The sequence below is a fragment of the Arachis ipaensis genome, chromosome B3 (assembly GCF_059453495.1).
Source record: "Arachis ipaensis isolate K30076 ecotype BB chromosome B3, ASM5945349v1, whole genome shotgun sequence".
Taxonomy (NCBI): Eukaryota; Viridiplantae; Streptophyta; class Magnoliopsida; order Fabales; family Fabaceae; genus Arachis; species Arachis ipaensis.
The window spans coordinates 26,507,141-26,526,765 of record NC_142438.1 but is presented as its reverse complement, the minus strand read 5'-3'; the positions used below and the strand labels follow the sequence as shown (position 1 = coordinate 26,526,765).

The 19,625-nt window shown below is 33.9% G+C and overlaps 3 protein-coding genes across 4 annotated transcripts; all 3 read right to left on the bottom strand.

The window, feature by feature from the left end:
* Positions 1-181: 181 nt before the first annotated feature.
* Positions 182-2,326, bottom strand: LOC107630154 (large ribosomal subunit protein uL22y). The gene is made up of 7 exons (XM_016333216.3): positions 2,248-2,326; positions 2,121-2,157; positions 1,886-1,926; positions 1,016-1,246; positions 836-938; positions 544-611; positions 182-463 (listed from the first exon to the last, which is right to left on the bottom strand). The coding sequence occupies exons 1-7, from the start codon at positions 2,248-2,250 to the stop codon at positions 401-403; spliced, it is 546 nt and encodes a 181-aa protein (XP_016188702.1). The 5' UTR covers positions 2,251-2,326; the 3' UTR covers positions 182-400.
* Positions 2,327-3,395: 1,069 nt separating this feature from the next.
* Positions 3,396-6,408, bottom strand: LOC107630156 (NADH dehydrogenase [ubiquinone] 1 beta subcomplex subunit 2). 2 transcript variants are annotated; one of them, XM_021118501.2, is made up of 4 exons: positions 6,203-6,408; positions 6,070-6,115; positions 5,912-5,968; positions 3,396-3,526 (listed from the first exon to the last, which is right to left on the bottom strand). In XM_021118501.2, exons 1-3 carry the CDS (start codon positions 6,304-6,306, stop codon positions 5,912-5,914), a joined length of 207 nt encoding a protein of 68 aa, XP_020974160.1. In that variant the 5' UTR covers positions 6,307-6,408; the 3' UTR covers positions 3,396-3,526. The 2 variants fall into 2 exon arrangements, with proteins under 2 accessions (XP_020974160.1, XP_016188705.1); XM_016333219.3 differs by lacking the exon at positions 3,396-3,526 and adding an exon at positions 4,688-4,973.
* Positions 6,409-7,946: 1,538 nt separating this feature from the next.
* LOC107630155 (large ribosomal subunit protein uL22y) lies at positions 7,947-10,094 on the bottom strand. Its single transcript, XM_016333217.3, has 7 exons — positions 9,999-10,094; positions 9,872-9,908; positions 9,637-9,677; positions 8,771-9,001; positions 8,591-8,693; positions 8,299-8,366; positions 7,947-8,218 (listed from the first exon to the last, which is right to left on the bottom strand). Exons 1-7 carry the CDS (start codon positions 9,999-10,001, stop codon positions 8,156-8,158), a joined length of 546 nt encoding a protein of 181 aa, XP_016188703.1. The 5' UTR covers positions 10,002-10,094; the 3' UTR covers positions 7,947-8,155.
* Between the last annotated feature and the right edge of the window lie 9,531 nt (positions 10,095-19,625).

The following is a 19,625-nucleotide window of genomic DNA, read 5'->3' as shown; positions in this document are numbered from 1 at the left end:
GATCCAAAAGTAATTATATATTTTATTATCTCCTCACTTTGAAAAACCTTGACAAATAGAAACTTCAATTATAGTTAATATTTTGTTTAAAAATAATTCGTCTAATTACAATTATTAATACAAATTTAAAATATTAGGATAGTTATATTATAAAATACAACTAATAAGGAATAGAAGCTACTTAACATAAGGTAACTCACTCTCATTTAACTAAAACTTAATAATGATCAAAAGATTTCCATAACAAATTTCCCATAATCTCAAATCAACTTGGCAGAATATATGAACAAAATTTCTGTTCATTCTAAAAAAACTGATCCATGACAAAAATAGGGAAAACAGAGTAACAAAAATAACACCCTAGGAATTTAGTAACTCAATCTTCTGCATCGACAGCAATTTAGGATGAAGCACCACTACGAAGGCCTTGAGACTTCTTGCTTGTTGCCAACTGGGACTCCGGCTACAAGAACAACAATAAATGAACATTTGATGCAACATGAAAATCAAATCAAAATATTTAAAACATGGTAAAATCAATACCTCTTTCTTAACAGGCTCTTCCTTCTCGGATAAGATCAACTCTATGTGGCAGGGAGATGACATGTAGGCTGACAACAAAAGTCGTAACCAATATTATGAAGAATGCAATGGCAACACTTGTTAGAATTAACCACTCCAATTTTCATATACTTATTTTTTGTAATCATATTAAACATCAATATAATAAAAGGAGATTAACGCCCCGTGAGAAATAGATTAAGGAACCAAGAGATAAAATAGATTTACAAAACACGGGAATCACCCTAGTTAGAGTACTAAGATTATAACTTACGATTGATTCTTCCGTGAGCACGGTAGGTGCGGCGTCTTTGTTTCTGTGCTTGGTTGACTTGGATGTGGGAAATGTAAAGAGCATCCACATCCAAACCTTTCACCTGCACGAACAAAAACAATTTCAAACAGAAGCAAGCCATGGAAAATCAAACACGGCCATGCAATGCAGCACACACACCTCAGCATTGCTCTCAGCATTCTTGAGCAAATCAAGGATGAATTTAGCTGATTTTACAGGCCAGCGTCCTTGTCCATTGGAATGTCTGTTCTTTGCCTGGGCAGTCCTCCCAACACCACCACAGAAGCGTCGGAATGGAATGGCCTGTTTGTGGGCCAAAACGTCCTCCAAATACCTCTTTGCCTTAACAAGCGGCAACTTCCTGATAGCAAAGGCAGTCTCCCTAGTGTTCTGTAAAAGAAAACTTCTTAATTCCCACTCAATAATAGAGAATAATTGAATGAATAATATAAGCAATCTTTTTTATTCACATAATATGGAATTTGCTATATCAAACTTTCATCAACAAAAGGGAAAAATAAATTAACCCATTATTGATAATGATAAAGCAATGTACAAAATGATTTACAAGGGACCAACACATAGATCATAGAAGCATCAATTGATAAATCAGATTTGTAATTAAACCAGAAATTATCAGCCACTAGGCTTTGCAAGTTGGAACTTTGGAGGAGATCAGCAGACCGAGGAAAAGCAAGCGAAGGAGGGGAAGAGGTTGAACAGTTAATGAGGCAAGCAAAATAAAGATATATGCCCAGCACACAAACACACACATTTAAGGTCATGAATTAAACTATTCCACTTACTAAGGCATGCAAGAGATACCCCAGCTCACAATCCATAATCATCTACCATAAATCTCTACTTCCAAAAACCCATCTATTCACATACACACACATAAATAAAGGCAAAATTGATGAAATTCATGAAACATGAAACAGAGCTACAAATATCATTTAGCCTAGCTCTAAAATTTAGGCATTTAATGTAAGACAGTAAATTGTTATGAAGGAAAATAGAACATTGTACCTTGAAATGAACCCTCAAATCAGAGCCTCTAGCCTTGCAAGCTACAGTTGCAACCATTACAACAGGTTAAGCTTAAATCAACAATTTGAGCCAAAAAGATAAAAAATAAAAACAAATTCCAGTAACTGTTAACATCGTTTTGAATGCAAATTTTAGGGGGAAAAAAAAAACGCTCAGTAAATTGCATATAAGCTAATAGGATCTGAAGACTCAATGAAACCAAAATTGTTCATACACTTGGTGGGATTTTCGGGTTCTCTGGAGTACTTCACCTGAAAAAAGAAGAGTGCGTAGTGAGAACAGATCGAAGAATGGAGAATATCGATTTTAAGCATGAGGAACGAACAAGAAACATTGATTACCATGTCGGCGATTGCAGCTTGTTCTTCCTCTTCGCGGAGGCTACACAGAAGGGTTCTCAAATTAGGGTTTTACTTTCATTATATATTGTATTGCATTTTTTTAATCTTGGGCCAAACCCGAAATCCTACCCGATCGGTAACCCGACCCGCCCTAAACCAAAGCCCAAACTAATTTTCTCTTTCTCGATGTGTCGCACCGACAGCTTCCATAGCTGCTGTACCCTACAGCATTATTTGGGTTGGGTCTTGGATATTATGAGTGTTCAAGACGCGAAACCCAGCCCAGATCGAGATGTATTTTGTTAGATTTTGATTTGTCATTTTTATTCGGTGTTATTTTTTTATTGAATTTGTGTTGTGCTTCGAATTATGGCTCGAAGTTTGTTTTTAATAATAAAAATATATATTTTATAGTAAAATTAATAATGTCATTGTACTTTTATATTTTAATTAATATTCTTATATTATATGATCACAGAAGTTAATAGTTATTTAATTATGTCTTCGAAATTACACTTCAAAATTTATAGTAGTCCCTCACGTAATTTCTGTCCAAAACTAGCAATCAGAAAGTTAGGGTGTATTCCAGAATTCATAGTAGTCCCATGCTGGCACTCCAACGATGAGCTGATATGCCGAATGAAACTTTTTTCGCAATTTGGTTCTTTTCCCTTTTAAAATCCTAATTTCTGAATTATGTTCACTATCTGCAGAGCTTCCCCTTCTCTTCTCTTCTGTTCTCTTAGACATCAGTATAGCAAAATTGTCCATCCATTCTGTTCTGAACAGCTTTCACCACGGCTACTCTAGCCACCGTGGCAGGCTGGCAGCCCTGTTAGCAACTATCGCTACTTTGTTCACCTCATCGTCGACGCGCCTAAGGTTAATCACGCTATCTGCTATTTTTCTTGCAGCATGTAATTAGAATAGACAAACACTTTTTACTTTTAGGTGATATTGAACAATAAACACTACTAATGAAAAGAGAAAAAAAATGAAAAATGAGAGACCTTTGTCATACATAACTCAATGCTGGCATGGTGCTAAGGAGGAAAGTGATTGGTACTATGTACATTTAGAGCAAAGCAGCAACAGCAAGTATGATGTGGGAAATGTAAAGAGCATCCACATCCAAACCTTTCATGCAATGCAGCACACACACCTCAGCATTGCTCTCAACATTCTTGAGCAAATCAAGGGGTCCTTGTCCATTGGAATGTCTGTTTTCCGCATGGGCAGTCCTCCCAACACCACCACAGAAGCGTCGGAATGGAATGGCCTGTTTGTGGGCCAAAACGTCATCCCAACCATTACAACAGGTTAAGCTTAAATCAACAATCTGAGCCCAAAAGATATAAAATAAAAACAAATTCCAATGAATCAAAGTAACTGTGAACATCGTTTTGAAAGCAAATTTTACAAAAATGGAAAAAAAAACGCTCAATAAATTGCATATAAACTAATAAGATCTGAAGACAAATGAAACCAAAATGGAGCATACAATTGGTGGGATTCCGGCCCTAACAACAACCTAGCCACCGTCCTCATGACCTGATGTCCATACTTTTTTTTTTTGGTTTCCCACGGTATCCCCCAACCCGGCAGGTCAAGGACTAATCCGTCGCGGTACTGAGCTCCATTTAAGGGTTTGCCGCTGGCCAATGGGTTGCTGCATGCACAAGGCGGGATTCGAACCCCCGACACTTGCTTAAGCGGACTAGTGAGCTAACCACTAGACCAACCCAACTTGGTTTGATGTCCATACTTATTATTCACAAGTAATCAAATCAGATTTAACCCATTAACGCAAACGCCCTCCATATCCAACCCAACTCCTACTGAAAAACCCATATAATTTGGGCCTCTATTTAATAAAGGGACATTCCAGTCCCAAAAAAAAGGAATACTTCAGATTTAGAAAAAAAATGTGTTTAATAATTTAAAGTGGTGCCAAGACCAAATATATATATATATATATGATTTAAAGTGGTGACAAATTCATTCAATAAAATCGATTTAATTTTCGAGTTCACACATTACAAAATATCCAATCACAGTAATGTTTTGTATACTCTTTTTGAGTTATACCAACTTTGAAAGACGACAAAGAATAAGGATAAGAATATTATATATATACTAAAACCAATTATTAGTATAAAATACATATTGAAATATAAATACACATTAAAAATAAATTAAACTACATATATTTATACACAAATACATTAGTAATTAATTTTAATGACTAATTTTAGTGTATAAATAACATTTTTGATATTTATATATACAGAGAGAGCGCATACCTGACACAATTCTATTGTATACTTGGTTTTGTGAGAACCCATACTTTTAACAAAATCAAAAACCATATGTCATAATGTTTTATTTACTCTGAAAGTAATTTAATATCGTTATTGGTAGAACAAATCATAGGCAAGGATTGTCAACAACACCAAAGTGCTCAATTAGATACACAAATATTGAGTCTATAATATAAATTACTCCCAATGGCAAAAGACATGAAACATTTATCCAGACAACCATAACTATCGCCAAAGTTGACAGGGTATGGTTCTGAAAGCACAATATTAATGTTCATGAAATTATGCAAAATAAATCTCTTCTTTTTAAGCTTAAATTTATTTGATGCGATAAGGTAAACATTTGAAACTAACGGCAATCACAGACTCTTCAAGATTTGTTGTTCCCCTTTCCTGAGCTGATGTCTGCCGCAAAATCAAATGCATACATGTTAGACATCACTACGTAAATTATCCTCTGAAATTTTTTTTCCCTCCCTGTTTGTGTGTCTATGGACTTTCTATATTTAGATGAAATTTTAAATCTCAATCACTTGTCAAAATGTTTACCAAACACTAAGTTGTGTATTGTATACACTATACACCATATATCTCTTATATACAAACTAGGAACAAACCAACAACCAATCTGACCAGGTATATCATAAAAAATAGAAAGAAACTTTTGAAGAAAACCGCATAATCCTTAAAATCCCACAGTTGAACAAGGATCAGTTATATCTCATGGTGTCACCACGCAAAATAACAAAGAAAAAAATGTATGGTTTTGCTAGGAAAGCAACTTTTTTCAGCCAACGAAGTAGTAGACGAGCAAAGATTAAAGGGAGGATAAAATAAATTTCAAGGGAAAGAAAAATGTTGGCAAAAAAAAGTTGCTTCCCAATCTTTTTCCAAAAACATAATGGTGGTAAAAAAAAAAATCAAAGTATCATCAGATTTGATAATATGGTTCCCTTTCTTCTGTTTTTGGACTTTGATTTCTAATGTTTGTAACACATAGATGTCTATAATGATCTATTAACTATTGATAGTTTGATTAATAAGTAACAACACTGATCTTAGACAACAAAATAACCATCAACTACAAAAATATTGCAACCACATAGCATATGCCAGCAACAGAATGGACACATTGGGTGTAGAATGCCGGCATTTTATTGCAATAACCAATAAGTTTAACTTTGATGCACTTATAGACCATCATAGAATCATATCCATGCTTATTTGTCTACTATAACAAGTAGGGTGTGCATAAAACTTATATACAATATGAAGATAATAACACATTCCATTAACTCAAGTCTCCAACACTAAGATGATGAGGAAATTGAGGAAGATCATACCTAGTGTCCACCACCATGGCCATGATCATCGTGGCCCTCCCAGGGGTGCCTCCAACCCTATAAAAAAAAACGCACACAAAAATCAATAATTGGATTGATTAATTTGATAGAAATGGAAATAAAGAAAGCTTGAGAGAGGTTAGAATTGAAAAATTTACCAATACTACAGGACCATCTTGCTTTGCTCTGTAAAACACCCAAAACCTGGAGAACACAAAAACCGAGACATGGTGAATATGGATCAGTAGCGACTGCAGATCGAAACGGAGAAAAGGAACGAGCGAAACTAACCACATAACAGCGCAGAGACCCTTGCCGGCGACGGTGTGCCACCGCTTAGGTTGGTGTATGGTTATGCCTTTGTAGGTTGTGCCCTCGCCGTGGCCTCCCCCCATTTTCGACTTCGCTTTCCGAATTGGGAAAATCGGAATGATTCAGTACAGAGTGGAATCTCACAAGCACAAAGCCTAAGTTTTTGTAAGTTTTCCGGAAAAGAAGGGTTGTTAAGTTCCATTTTTAATGGGTTAATATTTAAATTCGTCACTGAGAATATTAACTGATATTTAAATTGGTCTTTAAAAATTGATTAATTAAATTAATTACCGAAAGATATAATATTAAGTTAAATTATTTTAGATGATGATACGTTACGTTAAGTGTCATATAACTAAGGTTTTAAGAATCAAACTGATTATTAAATAAGTTAAGTTATTGATTCACTAATTCAATCAGATTAACTGCGGTTTAACTGAAAAAATTGTTTTATAATAAAATAATAAATAAATTTAAAATTTTTTATATATTTCTAATTTTACAACCAAAATACGTCACATATCATTTTTTCATTGCAATTAGAATTAAATCTTTCCCTTTAAAATTAAGGAATTCTCATCTACTTCTTACTAATTTTACAACTAAAATATACCACATGTTACTCTCTTATTGTAATTGAAATTAAATCTTTCCATCCAAAATTAAAGAATTCTTCCCTCCTTCTTACTAATTTTACAACTAAAATGTGCCACATGTCACTCCTTCATTGCAATTGAAATCAAATCTTTCCCTTCAAAATTAAAGAATTCTCCTCTCCTCCTTCTTCCTTTCTCTATCTCTCTCATTCATTCAATCACTCTATCTATTTTAGATATCATTATCAATATCAAGGATTAATTACTAATTTGACAATCAAAATGTGCAACATGACATTTTTTAATTGCATTAAAATTAAAATTGAAATATTAAAATTGAAATTGAAATATACATATATTATGTATCATATATTACTAGCTAATTTAATAATCAAATGTCATATGACACTCTCTTATTAAAATTGAGAGAAAATATTTTTCTCCAAAATTAATAAACTCATTTCTTAAATTCTCTCATCTATCTCTCTCCATTTTTCTATTTTTCTCTACCATTTTCACTCTATATATAATTTATATTTTATATCTATCTCTCTCCATTTTTTTATTTTTCTCTACCATTTTCACTCTATATATAATTTATATTTTATATTAGTAATTTGACAAATCAAAATATGTCATCCAATATTTTTTTATTACAATTAAAATAAAATTTTTCTTCCAAAATTAACAAAATCCCACTTTCACTCTCATTCTTCATCTTTATCTTTCTTTCTTTTTTCTTATTCTCCATTTTTTCTACTTTTTTGTTCTACAAAAAACAAAATTAACAAAATAATATCATTCAAATAAAAAATTAGACTTTTTTACATAAAAATAATAACTAAAAATTTTATTGCTTGATTTTTTATCTACAGAGATTAATCTTTTTAGCCAAAGACTTTTGTCAATCTACAACTTTTTTTTGTAAAAGTAATTTGCTTTTATAATTCTTTTGTCATGCATAATCTATACTGTCAGAACAAAATAGACCGTAATTTTAAAAAATTTATATTCCCGTAATGTTATTACGGGTAAAAATACTAATATCTTCTAAATTTAAAACACTACATGAAATATCATCAACCAAAATCTTATAATTCTATCAAAGTATAATTGCAAAAGTTAAATACTAAGGAAATATCCAAATACTAATTGCAAAAAATTGGCAAAAGATTTCCATAACAAATTTCCCATAATCTGAAATTAAATTGGCAAAATATATGAACAAAATTGCTGTTCATTCAAAAAAACGATCCATGACAAATATAGGGCAAACAGAGTAACAAAACTAACAACCTAGGAATTTAGTAACTCAATCATCTGCATCGACAGCAATTTAGGATGAAGCACCACTACGAAGGCCTTGAGACTTCTTGCTTGTTGCCAACTGGGACTCCGGCTACAAGAACAACAATAAATGAACATTTGATGCAACATGAAAATCATATCAAAATTTTTAAAACATGGTAAAATCAATACCTCTTTTTTAACAGGCTCTTCCTTCTCGGATAAGATCAACTCTATGTGGCAGGGAGATGACATGTAGGCTGACAACAAAAGTCATAACCAATATTATGAAGAGTGCAATGGCAACACTCGTTAGAATTAACCACTCCAATTTTCATATACTTATCTTTTGTAATCATATTAAACATCAATATAATAAAAGGAGATTAAAGCTCCGTGAGAAATAGATTAAGGAACCAAAAGATAAAATAGATTTACAAAACACGGGAATCACCCTAGTTAGAGTACTAAGATTATAACTTACGATTGATTCTTCCGTGAGCACGGTAGGTGCGGCGTCTTTGTTTCTGTGCTTGGTTGACTTGGATGTGGGAAATGTAGAGAGCATCCACATCCAAACCTTTCACCTGCACAAACGAAAACAATTTCAAAGAGAAGCAAGCCATGGAAAATCAAACACGGTCATGCAATGCAGCACACACACCTCAGCATTGCTCTCAGCATTCTTGAGCAAATCAAGGATGAATTTAGCTGATTTTACAGGCCAGCGTCCTTGTCCATTGGAATGTCTGTTCTTTGCCTGGGCAGTCCTCCCAACACCACCACAGAAGCGTCGGAATGGAATGGCCTGTTTGTGGGCCAAAACGTCCTCCAAATACCTCTTTGCCTTAACAAGCGGCAACTTCCTGATAGCAAAGGCAGTTTCTCTAGTGTTCTGTAAAAGAAAACTTCTTAATCACCGCTCAATAACAGAGAATAATTGAATGAATAATATAAGCCATCTTTTTTATTCACATAATATGGAATTTGCTATATCAAACTTTCATCAACAAAAGAGACAAATAAATTAACCCATTATTGATAATGATAAAGCAATGTACAAAATGATTTACAAGGGACCACCGGATAGAAGCATCAATTGATAAATCAGATTTGTAATTAAACCAGAAATTATCAGCCACTAGGCTTTGCCAGTTGGAACTTTGGAGGAGATCAGCAGACCGAGGAAAAGCAAGCGAAGGAAGGGAAGAGGTTGAACAGTTAATGAGGCAAGCAAGATAAAGATATATGCCCAGCACACAAACACACACTTAAGGTCATTAATTAAACTATTCCACTTACTAAGGCATGCAAATGCAAGAGATACCCAGCTCACAATCCATAATCATCTACCATAAATCTCCACTTCCAAAAACCCATCTATTTACATACACACAGATAAATAAAGGAAAAATTGATGAAATTCATGAAACATGACAGAGAGCTACAAATATCATTTAGCCTAGCTCTAAATTTAGGTATTTAATGTAAGAGTAGTAAATTATTACGAAGGAAAATAGAACATTGTACCTTGAAATGAACCCTCAAATCAGAGCCTCTAGCCTTGCAAGCTACAGTTGCAACCATTACAACAGGTTAAGCTTAAATCAACAATTTGAGCCAAAAGATAAAAAATAAAAACAAATTCCAGTAACTGTTAACATCGTTTTGAATGTAAATTTTATGAAAACAAAAAAAAACGCTCAATAAATTGCATATAAGCTAATAGGATCTGAAGACTCAATGAGACCAAAATAGTTCATACACTTGGTGGGGTTTTCGGGTTCTCTGGAGTACTTCACCTGAAAAAAGAAGAGTGCGTGGTGAGAACAGATCGAAGAATGGAGAATATCGATTTTAAGCATGAGGAACGAACAAGAAACATTGATTACCATGTCGGCGATTGCAGCTTGTTCTTCCTCTTCGCGGAGGCTACACAGAAGGGTTCTCAAATTAGGGTTTTACTTTCATTATATATTGTATTAATGTATTGCATTTTTTATTTTTTTTATTCTTGGGCCAAATCCGAAAACCCTACCCGATCCGTAACCCCAACCCACCCGAACCCATACCCCAAACTAATTTTCTCTTTCTCGCTGTGTCGCGCCGACAGCTTCCATAGCTGCTGTACCCTATAGCATCTTTTTGGGTTGGGTCTTGGGTGTTAGGACATAGGAGTGTTCAAGACCCGAAACTCAGTCCGGATTGAGATGTTTTTTGTTATTTGTTAGATCAGCAAATCTTCGCATACAAATTTTTTTTCTATATAAGTCTTACAAGTCATGAATACCTCTTATTCCTAAAAAGCGCTACTCTTTGGATGTATATTTTAGGCGCCTACTTAACAGATTTTTCAATCAATCAATGCGCGAATATTTAATTTCCTTTTTTAAAAAGATTTTGTTTCCTTTTTTTCAATTTCTACTACTTTTCCTTGTGTTCTCTCTTCGATCTCTTTTGACCTTTTTTCTGCGCCTTCTCCTTTGTGTTTTACCTTCGTTTCTCTCTGCCTTACGTCAGATTTTTCGTTTTGTTTTGTGTTTGAAGATGATGGATGATTCAACTTCAGATTCTCAGGTGAACTAGAGCGAAGTGGAATTTGAAACTGAATCCAATGATGTTCTTCAGGTGTGATTTAGTTTTAGTTAGTAATTAAATTTGAATTTGAATCTGATTAGTAGTTTTTTGATTGTGTAGCTAAATAATCTGTAAACTTTGCCTGTGATATTTGTTGTTTGTTCTTCTTCATTTGAATTGAATCTAATGCATTAGTTCTCCTTAGAATTAAAATAATTTTGTCTATTTTATATCAGACATTTGGGTGTAGATCAGTAATAATTGGGTGCATTTTAGAAATTTTTGGGTGCATTTACATTTTATTACAGTTTATTATTTTAATATAGTGTATTTTAGCAGACCTCCTGTGCAGTTGATGACAAGTTTGTCTCCAAGATTGGGATGACTTTTAAAACCCTTGACGAAGCTGCAAAATTCTACAATAATTATTCAAAGGTTGCAGGTTTTTCTACAAGAGTTCGGTGCACAAATAAGAAGGGAAACAAAATTATGAATCAATTGATTACACGTACTAGAGGGGAAAAATGGAAATCGAAAATATCTCCCACCGAGAAGACAAATCCCTCAGCTGGTTTAAATTGTCCTGCAAGAATTTATATACATGTATTGAAGGATGTTGGTATTCGGATCATTTCGAATGTCTTGTTGCATCATTCACATCCTTACTGTTCAAATCAAGTACAGATGCTCAAACAGCACAGGGAATTAAGCATGTCCGTGCATCGTACAATAGAGAATAACGAGGAAGCCGGCATCAAACCTAGCAAAACTTTCCAATCATTTGTTGTAGCAACCGAGGGTCACCGCGAGTTAAATTTTATCGAAAAAGACGTGAGAAATTACATCACTAGAGAAGTGCGGAATGTTTCGGAACAAGAGGATGCAAAAGAATTTGGGAAATACTTATTAAGAATGAAAGAGAAGAATCAGAATTTCTTTTTTGAGCTCGAACTCGAGGACGATCAGTTCATTAAGCTTGCTTTTTGGACAGATGCAAGGAGCAGAGCTGCCTGTGAGTATTTCGAAGATGTTATTTCATTTGACAGCACCTACAATACAAACAGGTAACATGGTATTCTGGTTTATGATGCTGTATTTATGTTGTTTTAGGAATCTGCTGCAGAGGTGCATATCGGCATTTTTTGGGTGCAAAGAATTATTATTTGGGTGCATTTTGTTGATTATAATTCTGTTTTGTGGTAATCTGTTTCAGGTATAATCTGGTATTTGGCACATCACGAAGAAGATTCCAAGCAAATTAAATGGGTACAAGGGACATGCAGAAACCGAACAAGAAATGAGCCAAGTTGTTTGGAACTCTCATAGTAAAGATCATTTGATAAGAATTGGAATGATTTTCTCCTGAAGTATGGTCTTGTGGACAACAAGTGGCTTTCAGGTAATATTTTTTAAAATCTGCAGCAGAGGTGCGAATTGCAAATTTTTGGGTGCATTATAGTCTGATTTGGGTGCATTTTGCAGATCTTTATGGAGACCGTCATATATGAGTTCTAATTTATCTGGATCACCACTTCTGGTCCGAGATGAGAAGCACACAAAGGAGCGAGAGCATGCATTTATTTTTTAACAAGTTTATTACCCATAACAGCTCGCTTATTCATTTTGTCAAACAATACGATAATTGCCTCAGAAGCAGGGAGCAAGCAGAGAGAGAATCGGATGCTGCAGATTTTCATACGATGATACCGTGTGCAACAAAATCCTCCATTGAAGCTCAGTTCAACATGTGTACACTCACCAAAAGTTTAGGAAAGTCCAAACACAATTCAGAGGGAAGGCGAATTGCATCACAAGATTAACGAACTCCGTTCTAGGCTATTCAGTTTATGAAGTTGGAGAATAAGTTTCCAGCTCAATATTCAACAAGTTTGTGATTACTTACGACTCAGTAGCAGCCCAAGTGAAATGGCAATGCTTATTATTCGAGTCAAGAGGGATATTGTGCCGTCACGCACTAAGCGTGTTAAGCTTTGAACGAGTAACCCAAGTGTCACCAAGATATATATTAGAACGATGGAGCAAGAAGGTAAAGAGGCGACACACACACATCAAGAGCAGCCACGACGAGCCACTGTTGGAGCCAAGAAGCAAGAGATTTGACGAATTAGTGTTTTGTTCGCAAAATATTTGCGAATTTGCATCAGAATTGGAGGAGCTGACTGCCATTCTTCATCGTGCGTACGATAATGTCATGGTTGAGATGGAAGAACTGAAAGCCAAAAGGAAGGGGACATGTTCGTTATCTCACGAAGATGCCAACATGGAATCCGTTAACGAGCTTCAAAACTCTCCAAGGGTTCAAACAAGAGGACGTCCAAAAAATAGGCTAGGTTCAAAGTTGGACAAACAGATTGCAAATGTCTCAAAGAAGAAGAAAACGAAAGCTCTAAATGAGGTAAAAGTGATGTTCTTTAAATATGTGGTGATTGAGTTTAATTTTCTTGTTAATAGTTTTTGCTAATATGTGAGTTTATTATTTCCAGTTAAAACCTCTTTGATGCTGCATCAGCGGTGCGTCCAAATTCCAGCCCATATCATGGACATGTTATGAATTATCAGTTCAGGGAACCAGCAGCAGGGGATAATTTTTTGGGTGTATAGTAATATAATATTGGGTGTAAAGCTCAATTTTTTGGGTGTATTACTGAATTTTCTTGTGTTTGACATTTTACATTTTATATATTTTCAGATGCTGCTGTTTATGTTACAAATTATTGTTTTCTTTAGTTTTTATGGTCTTAGGGTTTAGGGTTTAGGGTTTAGGTTTTAGGGGTTTAGGGTTTAGGGTATAGGGTTTAGGATTTTAGGGGGTTTAGGGTATATATTTGGGTGTTTATCGGTTATATTTGGGTGCATAACTAGGGTTTAGGGTTTAGGGTATAGGGTTTAGGGTTTTAGGTATTTAGGGTATATATTTGGGAGTTTACCGGTTAAATTTGGGTGCATAACTAGGGTTAGGGTTTAGGGTTTAGGGTTTAGGTTTTAGGGTTTTAGGGTTTAGGTTTTAGGGTTTAGGTTTTAGGGTTTTAGGGTTTAGGGTTTAGGGTTTAGGATTTTAGGTATTTATGGTATATATTTGGGTGTATACGAGTTATATTTGGGTGCATAACTAAAGTAATTAGGCGTATTAGTTAGTTTGGTTTTGTTTTCCTTTATTCTCTATGTACCTGTAATTTATAGCTTTTGAATACAGCACAGACAGTTTATTTATGCAAACAAATTTTATAATACAATTGAATAAAATTTTCACAAATTTTACAAGTGCTCAAACTATTTCAAAACTACATAAACGAAGTCAATCACTGTCACTTTCAATATCATAAGAATCTACTTGATAATACGGGATCAACAAAGCTGTAGATGGACGCGACAATCTCATTATTTCACTTCCCTTGATCGTTGCATCTCTGTCACGATTCATGTCATGAAAAATAATTCAGAAAGCAAATTCAACTCTGAAGTGGTCGACCTCTGCCTACAGTTTGAAAGAATATTATTTGAATTAAACCTGTTAATTTAGAAAAGTAATAGAGAGTTATATAGTTTTAATTATAATTACCTGAGTCCAATTATCCCACTCATACTTCCCTTTTTTATGTTTTGAGGCTCGATTATTTCAAGCCATTTCATGACATAAATAGCACAATCATAGCTGAAAACTAAAAATAATTTAGCAAATTAAAATAGGACAGAAATTGAAAACACAATTTTTTAGAGTGAAAGATCTGTACTCTATTTTTTGCTTGAAATGTTAATGTAAGGAGGCTCAATTTCACGATCTTTTCTTTTGAGAGGTGCCCCCTCAGCATATACCCTAATTTCCGAAATCACATACCCCTAAAAACAAAAAACAAAGCCGAATATAAGAAGGAATAAGTCTAATAAATCAATACACCCAAAGGATAACAATATACACCTTACTTTGAACTGAAATACACCCAAATCTCAAAACGCAAAAAATATATACAACTTACAATAAATTTATTTATCTTCATTCTGTCTTTGGAGGGACACGTCTTGTGATAGGGGTCAAGTATATAAAATTTTTTCTTTCTTACATCAGCCACCCATACCCACCAATGATTTGAATAGCAAACAGGTGCAAAATTCTGAACATCCCCACATTGATCAGTGTTTTAGTATAATGCATAGATAACCAAAGAATGGTGATAAAAAGTTTTAGAAATAAAAACTTACATATGGATGTGATGCTAATTTTTTCGGTCCAAAAATAGTATAAACATTGGGTAGTCTTCGACATTAAATGACTTTTTAGATTTCGGCTGTAAGAACTCCCCATTTGGATGATTTCCAATAGCCATGTTCTGCAGCATTTGTGAAACACCAAAAGAAATCTTTTAATGCACCCAAAAGATAACAAAATGCACCCAAATTTTAATACATTACACCTGACCACAATATTAGGTGGGATACAGTAGATTTCTTTCTGGAATCTTTTAATATTTTCTTAGTTGAGTATCAGACACATGGCAGTGACAATCTAAAAAAATAAAACAGCAAATTAATTACATCAACTAATATTGCAGTCACATGTCACAACATAATCATTAATATTATTCTAAACTTACGTCAGTGTGCAAAGTGAATCATACTCATCAATACTGTCGTCCGCGTATGTCCTGATACGTGTCTCCCAGAGGTAGCATTTTTCTTTCATTTTGGCTGACATTAAATTTCTCCTCACAGGAGTTTTAAATTTGTCAAAAATCTAGCCTACGGTTTGCTTTTCAGTTGGCGGAATTTTACCTTCTGGGAAATCTGGTGTTTTCTTTTCTCCACTCTTTGCAATCTTTTCCACCAGCACATATAGTTCTTCTATTAATATTGTAGTTTCTGGACTTTTTACCACTTGAGCTTCTGCTTGCGCAACCCCCTCTTGGGTCTGTGATTCTTCTTGGCTTGAATCAGTCAGGCCAAGGCTGAATGATGGCAAATGTAATTCTTTAGGTACATAAGACGCTGTCCTTGCCATCATCAATAGTGTAGCAGCAGTCGCTTCAGGGGCTGCATCACTGCGTGTTGAAATATATCATACTATAAGAATAATAATAAACGAATAATATCGAAAATCAATTTCTATTTTGATGAACTTACATTTTAGATGGAGCTGGTGGCATTATTGGTATGCTTTCATCAACTTGTTGGGGTTCTGGAGTGCTGTGGGGTTAGAGAAAATGAATCAGATTATAAAAAAATCAGTTATAGCTCAATTTTCAGGATATATATCCAAATAAGATAACAATATACCCAAACAATAATGAAATGCACCTGAATAATTTTGCTCACCTCTCTGTTAGGGGAGATGGTTCAAATAGTGGTACAGGACTTTCTGATGTTGCCTGGGATGAAGGCAGGCATAGTTGAATTAGAATTCTAAACATGACAAAAATAAAATATTAAGAAAACCCTTTTAAAATAGATTAGAGGGTTGAAATTTCGTTATAAAAACTTACATATCAAGTGGTTGAGAGGATGGTCGAAAAATGATGATCTGTTGTTGAGCTGGGTCACTCAACGATTCTTCTTTCTGACTGAACTTGAAATACACCAAAATAAGATAACAATGCACCCAAATAATAACCAAATGCTTTTTTTTTTTAGAACTTACGTAGTTGCAGATTTTTGTTTTTTTTCCTATCTTTTTTTTCTTGAATAAAATTCTAAAGGGCTCTTTGTTCTAAAAAAATATATCTAGAATTAGAAGAATAGGGTAAAAAAAAGAATTTAGAAAATGGTATAAGAAAAAGAAATTACATGTAATTCGAAGGTTTGTTTACACTGCTTTGTTCCGTTTGTCCTTGAAACAAAGGATCAGTCTCGGTTGCTAAACTCACCTCCGGCATTCTAAGTATAGAATAAATATCATTCCGTAAATAATACTATTCAGGATATCAAAATTCTATCAATTAAATGAATAAAAATAATCAACAACCAAAACACCTTAAAAAAGTTAATATGCACCCAAATTCAACAGACCCTTGCTGATGTTGTCTTAAAAATCCTTCGATTGTTTCAGTTCCAATTTCAGTTTTGATAGTACATTAAAAAGTACATGTTAACAAAATATAGTTTTGATTATAGAATTTAAGATAAGTTTAGAAAGTATCTTACCCATTATATGATTGATTTTCTTCTTCTGAAGACGAATCCTCAATTATGTGTTTTTTTTTTTGCTTGTTTTTTGTTTTTTAACTGGCAAGAATTCTTCACTCCTGAAATTAAATGAGAAATCCTGTGTTAAGACATTAAATTTTGATAGAAACAGAAAAGAAAGTGATCATAATTTCAGAATCTTACTCATCAGTGGATTCAGTTTTGCTTTCTGAACTGGAATTTTCTAAAATCTGCTTCCTCTTTCTTGATTTCATTCTGGAAACCAACAATTATTAGACAAAAACACCCTAAAACTGACAAAATGCACCAAAAAATATTACTTACTTTTTTGCTCCCCTTTTTATTTATTTCCTTGTAGGTCCCTCTAACTCTTCTTCTAACTCAGACTCAGAGAAAACGTCAACATCAATCTCGGATGAATCATTCTTAGAGGAAGAACTTGGTTTCTTTTTTTTTTTTTCTTTTCTTTTTTTTTCTTTCATTTCTTTCAATTTCTTTTTTTTGTTTCCGCCATCTTGATGATGCCTTGAAATGGTAGAAATGTTAGTTTACAACATCTACATAAATAAAACACACACAAATTAAAGATGGTATTCTGTATGCTTACCATATGGCCATCTATCTCTGCTCTAATTCTTGCAATCAGCTGCTCTCTGTTCCAGTTGCTAACCCAGGGCACTGCAGCTTTTTTCTCTCCCTTCTTCTCCATGTTTTTTGCGAGATGGAAATAAATTATCATCAAGACATAGAGGCACCCGTCGATTGATTTTTTTTCAGACGATAATTTGTTATGCCTTTAATGATGAAATTTAGCACATGGGCCCCCAGTTGCCCTCTGTTATTTTCTCCATCTCAAAAATTGGAGCTATGTGCACGGGAGATACTTTGGTTATTGTACTTGGCAACAAGAACGCCATCTGAATATAGAGGATGAAAATCCTCTTAAACATTAGTCGATCTTGTTCACTTTCAACACTGATACTCATCATCTCATCAGTCAGCTGCTTCAGAGTGTTGCCCTGGAACCTTCTAAAAATGAGTTGGTTCTCTTCAAAAAGATTCTTATAACTCACTTTATCAGGAAATAGATCTCCTACAAAAAAAAAAACAATTTATTAAATAAAATTCACCTAAATATGATTCATATGCACCCAAATATCACTCATGTGCACCCAAATACCACTCACATGCACCCAAACATCACTCACATGCACCCGAATATCAATCATGTGCACCCAAATATCACTCATATATTACAGAGAATGGAACTATACAGTTTTTCTGTAATCAGTTACCTGACGCATTGAGGCCAAAGGCATGCCCTATTGTTTTGGGTGTAACCTTAAAGCAACCATAGCTGGTTTCCAGTGTGTTTTTCCCTAATTTAAAAGAGTTAGCCAACTCCTTTAAAAGTTTGTGAGGCACATTCATTGGCGGGATGTGTATGAGTCCCCCAAATCCTAATTCACGAACAATCGCTTTCTTCGGTTCACTCATCTTTTCAAATTTTTCGCTCAGTAGTCTGGTAGCACACTTCAAGTCTTTGGTTTGCTGTAAACAAAGCAAAATTAGAGTCATTTAAATAACCTATAGCTGTATTAGAAAAAATTGACTTGTTCTAAGATATATATACATTCACTTACATTGTATTTTTTTCACCTTGGTTTTTGGTCGTCATTTTTACTGCAAGGAAAAAGATATACTGTCAATAGATAAAAAATGTATCCAAATACCAGAGCCATACACCCAAAAACCAGTCACGTGCACCCAAATACTAGCCACAAATACCCAAATCCAGTCTTACACACATTTTGTATTTTTAATTAAACGAAATTAAATGAGTTCAAAATCATATTCAACTTAACCAAACAAGTAAAATCATAAATTAAACGAGTTCAGAATGATATTTTAGTTCAAAATACCACTAGAAGCACCAATCACATTCTATACTGACATATACACCCAGAAAATGCTCCATACACAGTTTATATGTATACAAACCTCCTTAAAAGGCATCCAAACATTCACAAAACAGAGTTTATATGTATACACCCAAATATCATTTCACTAGAATTACGTAAAATAGCGTAAACAGAGTTTCATTAGAACACTAATATCAGCTCTAAACCAAAAACAGTGAAACAGAGAGAAAAATACCACGATATAGTACTTCCATTTCGAAATCAAAAACAGAAATATGAAAAACCTAGAAGAAAAATGAAACAGTATCTTGAATGATGTTTGTTCGTTCTTTTTGGTGTTTTTTGATAGAGATTTGAATATTTCCTTCTTGATTTCTTGTACTTTTTGTGAGGACTTGGACGGTTTCTTCAGAGCTTTTTTTGTTTTGTTTTGAATGTCGCTTGAATCTCGAGAATTTGTGTATTGATCAAGGAAGAAGAGGAAGAGTTTTTCATTATGAGAGCGCTTTGGAAAAGTGAAACGGTTGAGTAACGCGCATGGTTTTCACGTTCGAGTGTGGAGAGTATGGTTGCGCATCGCTTTTTGTTAGGCTTGGGTAACTTGTATAACTTGTAAGCCAAAAACGCTTGTATGTGTAGCAGGCCTGTTGTAGATTTAGATTTGTTATTTTTATTCGGTATTATTTTTTGATTGGATTTGTGTTGTACTTTGAATTATCTGAATCTAGTTTGAAGTTGTTTTTTATAATAAAAATATCTATTTTAAAGTAAAATTAATAATGTCATATTATATTTTTATACTTCAATTAATATTTTTATATTATATAATTCCAGAAGTTAATAGTTATTAAATTAAATTTTTAA

Coding starts and splice junctions, on each gene's coding strand:
- LOC107630156 (XM_021118501.2), bottom strand. CDS start 6,306: ATGGGGGGAGGCCACGGCGAGGGCACAACCTACAAAGGCATAACCATA. Junction 6,116..6,202: donor GGTCTCTGCGCTGTTATGTG/GTTAGTTTCGCT, acceptor TGTGTTCTCCAG/GTTTTGGGTGTTTTACAGAG. Junction 5,969..6,069: donor AAGATGGTCCTGTAGTATTG/GTAAATTTTTCA, acceptor TTTTTTTTATAG/GGTTGGAGGCACCCCTGGGA.
- LOC107630155 (XM_016333217.3), bottom strand. Junction 8,367..8,590: donor TGCTCACGGAAGAATCAATC/GTAAGTTATAAT, acceptor TTTTGTTGTCAG/CCTACATGTCATCTCCCTGC. Junction 8,219..8,298: donor AAGAGCCTGTTAAAAAAGAG/GTATTGATTTTA, acceptor TTGTTCTTGTAG/CCGGAGTCCCAGTTGGCAAC.
- LOC107630154 (XM_016333216.3), bottom strand. Junction 1,247..1,885: donor ATTTGAGGGTTCATTTCAAG/GTACAATGTTCT, acceptor TTTCTTTTACAG/AACACTAGGGAGACTGCCTT. Junction 612..835: donor TGCTCACGGAAGAATCAATC/GTAAGTTATAAT, acceptor TTTTGTTGTCAG/CCTACATGTCATCTCCCTGC.